This window comes from Phallusia mammillata, chromosome 1 (genome assembly GCF_965637545.1).
Source record: "Phallusia mammillata chromosome 1, kaPhaMamm4.hap1.1, whole genome shotgun sequence".
NCBI classification, from domain to species: domain Eukaryota; kingdom Metazoa; phylum Chordata; class Ascidiacea; order Phlebobranchia; family Ascidiidae; genus Phallusia; species Phallusia mammillata.
Genome location: NC_137252.1, coordinates 25121505 through 25132221, shown reverse-complemented (window position 1 = coordinate 25132221; position 10717 = coordinate 25121505). Strand labels below are relative to the sequence as shown.

The window sequence follows — 10717 nt, the reverse complement described above, 5'->3', positions numbered from 1 at the left end:
TCGGCAGCGAGTATAGTTAAATAACTATTCTGCCATCTATAGATTAATATATCAATTTATTTGTTTGAAGGTTAGTCGTGACTTTTTAAGATGACTGTTAGTGGGGTTCAGTTTTTGCAGTTATCATTGAATTAAAAAGTGTATCTAACACCTTGAAAAGTCACGATTAACCTTTATATTAAATAACTGAATTAAAAAGTTTAAGACAGAATGGGATAAAACATCTGCTATTCCAAATATGTCATGCAGGAATAGGCACAAGAAATACTCAGTTTTAGTTCTGAATGCTACCAAAGAAAAAAAGCTCTGTGACTGTGAAGTTAAATGCCTCACTGAAATTCAGGCAATATCAAATGCAGAGCAAACAATTGCAGAAGCAACAGGAATTTTGAAATAACTGAGTGATGACTATTTCAAGTTTTATTGATATAATGGACATGTACTGTTTATCCAAACAGTAGCTGCTGAATTGCTTCACGGGAAGTGTTTCTTGAGAATGAACATTCTACAGAGGAGATAGTAGTGGCCACCAAACATATCCTATTGTTGACAAAGAAAAGCTAGTTACTGAAATTAAAATGTTTCTGGAGATCTGATGTTCATGATTACTATGAAAATAATCTAGATCAGCGGTTCCCAAACTGGGGTCCGCGGTCCTTTAGGGGTCCGTGAGGCAATTTTAGGGGGACCGCGAAGCGGTTGAAGTAATTCTATAATCTTTTTCGGCGTCAGTTTGTGCCACTAAATAAGTTTAAATCAAAGTAGAATTGAGAATCGACTGTCTCCATTACTAAACAATTGCCTTTATTGAATGACAACTATCAAAAAATGCAATTGTTTGCGCACAATTGTAATGTTTTTTGTCCTGTTTGCGATGTCACATGCTGTCTTTGGATGATTGCTATGCGCAATTTTGCATAACTAGCTAAAATCCTGCAATTAACTTTCGTTTGTGTGAAATACACATTTAGGCTTCAGGACCGCGAGCGCTCGAAATAATGGCGAAGGGACCGTTTTGCAAAAAATATGAAAAAGTTTGGGAACCACTGATCTAGATGATGTTTTGACAAGTTAAATTACAATGATGAAAAATCATTTTTGCAATTTCCATGAGTCCTTAAGGCAAAACGGTTCTTTTCAACACTGAAAAGGATGCAAACTTTTCTTTATTTCCAAAAGACTTGCACTTGCAGTGCCAGCACTAAATAGAAGCAAACAGTTTCTTAGTTGTCATTTGAAAATCAAGGAAGAAGCTATCAATTATACGCACAAGGTTTAATCATATGAGTTAAATTTAAGTAAGAGTGTTGTAAATTTCAAAGCTTGGAGAGTAATGCACTTTAAAAAAAGGAATTATATGCAAACTAAAGACAATTTTAGTCTGTGCAAAAAATTTTAAAGAAAAGATATTCAATAAACAAGTTCTGACACAAATGTTATGTGGTTGTTAAATTTGTCAGTTATGACACCAATAAAAAGCTTAATGGCTAGTTTTTTGTGTGGCAATAATCTGTAAAGTGTCATGACTCATGAAATATGTTGAAACAATGACTGTGACTATAAGTTACTCAAATGAAGCATGACCATATTAATGACTGAATAGCAAGTGTGTTAGTTAGTGGTTATTGTTATAACCAGTTATTCTTAAATGTTGTCCAACTGAAATACTTTTCGACTTATTTATTACTATTTTGTTCAATATATTGTTGTTGTGTTTTACCGTATTAACGTTCGTTTCGAGTCTGTGTCATGTGTGTTTATGTGCCACATTATTACAGCATGTTATTGAGTTTGGCCCGTTGCCATCGCTTTATAATACGGTGTAGCTGCAGCGCGTTTTGGTATCATCCACCAATTGTGCCCTTTACTTTTTTGCGCTTAATAACGTTTTAACGTTGCGCAGCTATTTCCGGCTTGGTGATTGTTTTTAGTGCTATTGTGTCGCTATGTTTTCTTTCACCAAGCGAAATAAACTCAACTCAACTCAACTCAAGTAAACAAAATTCCCCAATGATATTGTCTGCTGTTTACCCCCGTGCACATTAATGCGTAACGAAAATTACGTCACAATAGAGTTACTAATTAAGATTTGTATTACTTGTTTTAAATCTACACAAAACAATGGCTGGAAATCTAAAAATGTGGCTTTTCTATATATTTTGCCAACTTATATATGTTAAATAAAGGCTAAAATTTGGAGCAGCACCCCCACACACTTTAGGCACGAGCCGCCACTGACCGGTTTTATAGAAGCGTCTAAGCCAAGCGAAAAGGAGAGGAAAAAATCAAGAGAAGCCCATTGGTCAATTTTTCCAAAAACATAAACGCAACATTAAGAAAAACAGAATCAGAAATGAACACTGCTGCTGTGTACACACTGATTCGAACAATGGTTTTGCGCACATGTTGATCAGAGATTCGCAATGTCAGGGGGACAATGGAAAGACCCACGACGCTAACCTGCCTCAGTGTAAAGATGCATATGGAATAGCCTGTGGGAAACAACATTAATTGGGTAGTGAATTCGCATTCCCGGATGGTCGCAGCTTTTCCTCTAACCGTTGTAACAACAAGGAAACTTACCTGGCTGGCACCAAAGTCAAGGTTACATATCTGATAACAGCGATGGTGCGTTTAATATACTGGCTGTTGAAAGTAATGGAATTGTTCAGGGTTCCTTGGCGAAGACAAAGCACTGTAAACATTGTTATTTTACCAGCAGTCATAAATATGTTTCGGAGGGTGATGGATCCTACACACCATTTCCAAATACTCAAGAAAAAAAGGCCAATGCAAAGATAACGCAGCCCGGAACAGAGAACACGGCTGCCATTGATACAAGACGGTTGGTTAGTTTTAGTACATCTGTCCTTTCATTTCCTCGTTGTTGATAAACAAAAGAACATGAACAAAGATAGAGAGGTGCGAGTAGCACATGCGGAATCATGACTCTCTCGTAAAGACGAGATGAGCCAAACTCATCAGAAGTGGTGTTTGCTTCTTCTGTGGTGAAGATAGGTGTTTTAAAGGTTGCATCCATTATAAGATGGCTTTAAGCGTTTTTAGAGCACTTGTTGTTTTTAACAGGCTTCAATATGCAATCAATTAACCGTGCTTATAGTTAGTGCCAATATGATTGACACTGCATTTGGCATGTTGGAAAGTTATTTAAAATTACAAATGACATCTAGCAACAAGGATGCGAGTAAATACTACGCATATTTTGGATCTCAGTCAAATAATAACAAGAATTTATACACAAAACCCTATGTGTATTTTTTATTACGATACAAATACATACGATAAACAATGACGCAAAAAGAAAAAAGAGCACAAAAGAGCAATGGTGAAAATATGACAGCAAAAAACATTTTTTTTCCTTGTTTGGAAATTGTAGTGTTTGCCCAAAATATGGTTGACACGGACCAGGGCATTCTAACTCGTAAAGGCAGCCTATGACGAACAATGTCCGTTGAATCCGTTTACGATACACAACAATTAATCCTAAATCGCTTTCGTTTTTTACGTTTAGGCTTTTTACTGTCTGAAACATCCTTCAGTGTGTCATTGTGAGCTTGCTCCGAAGAAACGTCAGTTAGAGAACCTTCCTCGTGTTTGCACTTCGACTCCTTTTTGTCATTTTTTGAGGGTATCTAGTTTGTTTGCTCAATAGCAAGGACTTTATCTTTTAGAGGAGCAGCTGGTTTGAATTCTTTTGTCTGATGTTCGGAATCTATAAACGTCTGTTGTACAACGGGCCAACTCGATTGATCCTCGTTTTGCACCTCTGTTGAAAATTCTTCTTTTACATTTGTCGATTGCTTCAATGCATTTTTAGTTTCCATTTTTCCCGTAGTATCAGCATAGTATATTTGACTTGCCGTAGTTTGTTTTGTCGCTTGATCATCGATTTCTATACTTGATCTTTCTCGACTATTCAATTTTTTTTCCATCTACGAGGTCGAGGCGTGACTACCCGACTTGGAGGAGGAGTCGCTGCAAAAACAAAAACCTCTGTAGTTTTTAATTTTTGTGCCAATAGCCTTCTTCTGGGTGGTTTTGGTGGCGGAGTTGGGGTGCTGGAATTCCGCACTGTGCCTCTATCTTCAACCTAATTATATGCAAATGGTAAGACCGAACGTCCGAACGTTGAAATCTGTTTTATGTTTGATTTCCTTGCAAGGTCAACAACAGATGAAATCACAGCAGAATTTAAAGATATCGCTTGATCACGGTGCATGGATGACGCTTTGTTAGTTTGACCACTTTCAGACAAGTGTGCCCATGACACTACGGTTGCACCTCTTAATGCTTCTGGGTCAGTGATTGTAGATTGACGGTGCGCATGGCATTCTTGAACACATTGTATTTCTGTTCTCAAGCTGGTGGATGTTTTAGTCGTAGCAATGTATGGTTTCCATGGATCAGGCCTTAGAACCCTTCGATACGGTTGACTTACTGGTAAGGGTATTGCAGTAACTTGAACAACTTCACTTTGTTGAAGTTTACGCCTTTGTGGTTTCAATGCCGGGGTTGGGGTAGTCGAATCCCTTACAATAACAGTTGTGGAGTCATTTTTAAACTGCTTTGCATTGCTACGAAGTAAGTAATTGACCTGCACCCATCCCGTACCATTTAAAAGAATTGAACACAAATTTTTCAACCATTCCGGTTTTACTAAGGAAGAGGTTCGAGCTGCCAAAACAAGTTTCCAAACTGCAGCAATATCTTTCCCGTAAAGACCGGATTCAATGTGAGCTGAAAGCGGGCGAATTGGACGCCCTGTTTGGAACAGCACTACATCTCTCGGGTGCAACTGAATATATCTGTTGTCAACCGTCTGTCTGTCTTAAGAACCAGCATCCAAGATAATGACTCGCTATAATGCAACCTGTTGAAAACAAAATATTTTCGAATTGAATTATTTTTTTTATTTTTAAAATCGAGATCTGATGCGATTATTTGATAATATTATTATATTTGTGTGGTACCTTTTATGTTTATCTTTTCGGGAAAGGATAAAGGACTACGTCCAACTGCGGTTTTGGAATTCTCCAAATTGGTTTCTACGTGAAACATTAATTAATTTTGGCATACCACGAAGTAAGTCTTACGTAAATCTTCATAAGAAAACATACCAATTGAGGAGTTCAGCGAAACAGGAAAGTCGAAAATTGGATTAACAACTGATCCACGATCCTGTTTGTGGAAATACATTGGTTAGTTATAATTATTTTTCTACAAGCTGCTCTGGTGTGACCAATATTTAAAAAAAAAAAATATTAACTTGAAAACAATAACGTGTTGGTAGACCTATAGTTTTTTTGTACTAGGTCAATCAAGCAGCAGTTATGACATTAAACAATTATTACCTGCATCGAAAATGACCAAACTCTTCGGTCAAAACACCTGTAAAAAGCACAGTGGCAGATAAAAACATGCAATAACCAATAATACACATTTTTCCATCTCTTACCTCTCTTTCTGCAACCCCACGGTACGTACAGGAATGAAAATTCCTTCCTCGTTGCCACATTTTTTCCAATACGGATATAAATTTGCCATTTTGTCAGAGCATGTAAATGCACAACCGGTTTTCATTTCGCTTTTGACGAAAAATGCTCAAAAAGTTAAAAGTTACCATGAAACCGATTATTAGGTAAAGGCTGTGTGACGTCATATTGCTGTATTTGTGACAAATTTTGGTTGACAAGTGTTTGCAAGCATGAGTTTATTCTTTATTGTGTATTAAGTCACCAGCAACAGGGGCATCATAGTATCAAATTTAGATTTTTTGGGAGATAAGAAATCAAACATGTATCCTGGGTATATACTTGGTGATGATGTATCCGCAAACCATAGAAGAGTACGTGTTTTTTTGAAAATTGATTAAAGGTTTTGTCTTGTGTTGGTTCTCTGCTTTGTTTGATAACATAACCTAATAAGTTTAGTGAAGTTTTGGTGACAATTAACTTGAATCTCATTAATTCAGAATTCGAAAACTTTTAACAAGACAAACTGTAGCGTTCCTGCAAACTAAACCGCTACAAAAGTATGGCCTTTTTGTTATGGTTCTGAGTGTTCTGTTAATGTCACTCTTATCGTTTGCCGTTGTTGTTTGTTTTTGCTGTGCACATGAAAGTTATTGGGTACTGACTGCCACTAGTTTAGAATTTAGGTTAGGTCAATTTTCTTTCAATGAAATCGCGACGTTTTAAGCAGCATCATACAACTCGTTGGGAACTAAAATCTATTGCTTGCACTCACAGTTTTTCAGGCTTTGCTGACTTGCTGTATATGTTGTAGCAACGTTTCAATACATAACCAGAATTTCGGTTGCTTAACCCGAAATTTCGGTTGCTTAACCTGTTTTGCATGTGTATTACGTTTTAGTTTACATCACTGGCAATTCGATTTGTAGTGAATCTACTCGTCTTCTGTGTCTTGTGTAAAACCAGTGGTGTGATTCAGCCGGTTCGCACCGGTCCTACAGAACCGACCACGAATTTTTTGATATCAGCGAACCGGCTTAGCATTACTGGTTTCTGTCAATGGGCTTTTTGTAACAAAACCGGCTGAAAAAAAATTAAATCCCACCACTGCATATATTGCTTTATTTTCAACAAAAATTACGAAATTTTTTATCACAAACTCATGTGGCGAAAGACGTTTTTGAGATTCAAAGTAACACTTTTCACAGTTGTTTTGCCATTATATTGTTACAACTGGGCTTAAACAGGTTTTTTTCTTGAAAAATTATCTAGTATTATTGCATAGATTTCAAAAAAGTTTCAATTATTTTCTTTAAGTCCGTCTTCCATCGAATATCCTGCGCCTTTCCGACGTGGTTTTGTACTCAGAGATCCGTGTGAAAGAAATGCTTCTAAGATTCAATGTGATGGAATTGTGATGTACTTTGAGCCACAATCGACTCTTGAAACTTGTAATCTGAAAGGATCGCTCGAAGTTTCCTGCTCCGAAAAACACAAGTGGTTGAGACAAGTTTGTGGATTTGTTACCTATTATTCTTTTGCGATTCTGGTCTATATTGTCGCGTTAATGGAAAAGCCGCCAGTTTGTATGATACGTATTAGGTTAATAAATTAAAACTAGGTAATCAAGAAACACAAAGCAACATGACAACAAGCCGTGCGCAAACGCTATTAGTACAAAACACAGTTTACATATTGATTTAACTTACATTGTTTTCTGGATTTTTCCTGCATGAAACTATAATATTTTTCCCACGTTGTCCAAACTTTTGACCCAAACAAATGATAGCCAAAAGCAACCCGAGGCCTAGAAAAGACAAACCCACTACAAAAGCAATGTCAGTTGATCCAGAAGTCTCAATTTGTTTTGTAGTTTTCTTTGATTTGTCTGTAAAGAAATAAGCCAAAACTATACACGGTGTTACGTGTGCGTTTGGGTTCGACCTTTTGTTTAAACTTTAAACTTCAAACAAACTGGCTTGATTCGATTTTGAATCAACACTAGCCTGTATTTGTGTCGTAATTTCCAGTAGAATTCTACTTTTCAGGCCTAATTCGAAAATTTCGCGTTTCGGGCTTATACTTTAGGTTTTGGGCGTTGATCCCCAATCTCAGACCCACTTACGTGTCACTTTAAGTAGATTTGCTGGTAAATTGATTCAATGTTCTAAAAAGGTTGATTTGACCTATTTCCAATCAACGTTAAAAAAATATATTTCCCGCCCAAAAATGAATACAGATTTCTGAAAAAACGATAACTCGGACAAATTGATTTAAGCAAAGTTGTGACAACTATACCTTTTCCAGACATACAAAAATAATCAGCTCTCGCTAGGTCCGTCCCGTACAAATAGCACACGAGATCGTCCTCTGAAATGTTAAGCGTCACATTTCTTGTTGCTTCGAAACTGTTTTTGCTGCAGTTGGTGATGGTTGCCTGTGTATCGCTATGGTAACCGGTGATGTTCCAAATTTGGCGGTTGAAATATATTTTGGCGATGTGCTGCCCAAGTTTAACACCAAACTTATTTGCCACATCTGAAAAACAGAAAACTTTTGTTAAAGAGTAAGAAAAGGGGTTTCCCCGTGTTACATGTTTTCGTTAAGCAAGTGTTCTTCTGTTTTACCGTGGGACGAAACGAATGCAAGCTATAAAACTTATTTTATTGAACGATTGCTTTTCTCACTATAATTGCAGGTTTGTTGTAGGAAGCTTAAAACGCAGCTGGGTACTCTTACCTCTGGAAATCGTGTATGTACAATTGGCCAGTACTTTTTCCTCGAATACATCTTCTTTATCCTCTCTGGTAACAGTGTGGCGGTATGCAACCTTTTTGAGCCTTATTATTCCCCGCTGGGAGCATATTCCATAGGTTTCATTCATAACTTGTTTGCAGGTTGCAACAGGAGTGGAATCAAACTCTGTGCGATTACCAGTTCATGTTTAAAACAGTAAAACACAAAGTTTTAAAAACAGTCTTGTTCAGCAACTAATTAACCTTTCTTTGACCATGCAAACCGGCTCAAGACGAAACTAAAATCAAGGCCACTCAAGTTACCTAAAAATTGTTTGGCAGACACGAAATCATTGCAAATTGTACAGACTCTCAAGCATGCTTTGTGCGATTTAAAAATGCTTTTAGGGTTTTTAAGTAACATCATGTCGTGTCAAATTTGATTGGATTGTTTATGGTTTTTCTAAGTTTGGGCCTAATATTTGGGGCACCCCAGTTACATGATATTTCCATGGTAACGGACTTACCGGCAAGCATACTAGTAGTTCCAAACATATCTTGATTTACCCTCAAACCGACGTATAGTCTTCCCTTTTCTGTATTATCAGAAATTTTACAAGTTTTTTGAGTAAGGGAAATCCCGCAGCACGTGGCTTCAGCTGGTCTGCTCATATTGTGTCTGCAAAAATATATCATTTTCCCTTAAATGTTTTGGGAGACTTGCTTTTGACAATGGCAAACTTACCTATGCGGCACAAAAAACGCAGAGACTTTAATGTCGTTAACATTGTTTTTTACCCATTTTAGCATATCGTCATTATACCACCATGACAAAGATTTGTTCGACTTTGTGTAAATTATTCGGCTTGTCAATATGCGATCAATCCTGTGAAGATCCACAAAGTCCCCTAAATTATAAAAAAATGTCCATGTACATGACAAACAAAATCTACAAACTTAACAAAATGACATTTTTTTAGTTGTATTTACATTTAGGTATAATAGGGCCTAAAATTACTTCAACAACACAATTGAACTGCTTTCTGTCCGGAAAAATAGAAATAAAAATGGAAACCTCGGTTTATGTATCGTGGATCGTATTCCTTCATCGCCATACAAGTTTCTCCGCAGGACTTCGGTGTCTTGTCTCCTGTACTTTGACACTTTTTCAGGGAAACATAGTCTGCACTGACGATGACCGTTGCAAATATCAAAAAACAAAAAACTTTAAGCATAACTGAAGGTCAACAAAATACTTACGACCTAAACGTTAACACCATTAAAAATCTGAAACTGACAGGTAAAGTTAGCTGGTGAAGTATAAAAAAAGTGTTTGGTTCAGGCTAGGGCCGGGTGAAAAACGACTTTCAAATCAACTTTTGGCGGTGAGTCACGTAAAAGTTTAAGTTCAAAAACAAGAATACAAAACTATTTCAACCTTACCTCTAAAAATATAGAAGTTTTACAACTTGAACTCATGCTCAGTTTTAATATCAGTTAGTATGTATTACGTTTAAAGTACATGCTAGCACTGGGATTAATTCAGCTGCTATCAATCGAAACTATCCTATCTCTTTGGCCGTGATCACTTGAAACTGACGCACTTAAACGCATGTATTTGTGTTTGCTTGGCACTTAGCTACACAGAGCAAGTCGCCACAAAGCACCTAATCGGCAAACAAAGCCAAGAGCGTTTAAAACCACACGAAACTGAAAAAAGGTCGCGAGGAAAACAACCTATTCGGATAAACCAGTGCCCGTAAGCGTTTTATTCGATGCAATTTTAAACCAGCATGAGCCCACATGTAACAAACTGGCCATAGCGCATTGTAAAAACGTACAATGGAATATTTCCTGATGACTGGATGCTTAACGGCAGTATCGGGCTACATCAGGTTTCAAGTTGTGGTGGAAAAAGGGTGACCGTGTTATTGCACGACAAACAGCCGTCACACATGGTTAAACTGGAATCACGTGCTGTTGTTGCCAAAATTTTGGTGCAGCTGGCTGCACACTCGATGGAAAGCGCTTTTTTTAAGTTTAGCAACTAGAAATCTTTGGTACGAATAATCAAAGTTTTGAGGGAAAGATGTACTTTTGGTAAAGAACCAATGTCGTAACGTGACAAAGACACACATTATGATTAGCAAATTTATGAATGCAATGTTAACAAAAGTTGAATTACGATTTCCCACTGATCGATTATACATCAATAACATATACTAACTGAAGCAGGGGTGCCCAACCTTTTTTAAATCAAGATCGACTCTAGAGGTAGTCCAACTCTCGAGATCTACCATTCCAATATTACCAAAAATTACTTGCATTTTTCCGAGCCTTGGCTTACGTTTTTACAGTGCATTGAACGCAATTTGTGAATCTGATCCAATACTCAGCTTTAAAAAACAATATGGTGAGAAAAATTTCAGGTTAAAGTTAATTGTGATTGATAAGGCGAAAATGTCGATTTATTTGGAAAAAACAAAGCAA

General features: G+C 37.0%; 1 protein-coding gene across 3 annotated transcripts; it reads right to left on the bottom strand.

The window, feature by feature from the left end:
- Positions 1-6597: 6597 nt before the first annotated feature.
- LOC145209437 (uncharacterized) lies at positions 6598-9881 on the bottom strand. 3 transcript variants are annotated; one of them, XM_080079720.1, is made up of 8 exons: positions 9671-9881; positions 9303-9415; positions 8973-9135; positions 8755-8906; positions 8232-8414; positions 7791-8030; positions 7202-7380; positions 6598-6971 (listed from the first exon to the last, which is right to left on the bottom strand). In XM_080079720.1, exons 2-8 carry the CDS (start codon positions 9340-9342, stop codon positions 6891-6893), a joined length of 1038 nt encoding a protein of 345 aa, XP_079935846.1. In that variant the 5' UTR covers positions 9343-9415; positions 9671-9881; the 3' UTR covers positions 6598-6890. The 3 variants fall into 3 exon arrangements, with proteins under 3 accessions (XP_079935846.1, XP_079935847.1, XP_079935845.1); XM_080079721.1 differs by having other exon boundaries at positions 9303-9410; XM_080079719.1 differs by lacking the exon at positions 9671-9881 and having other exon boundaries at positions 9303-9606.
- Positions 9882-10717: the final 836 nt, after the last annotated feature.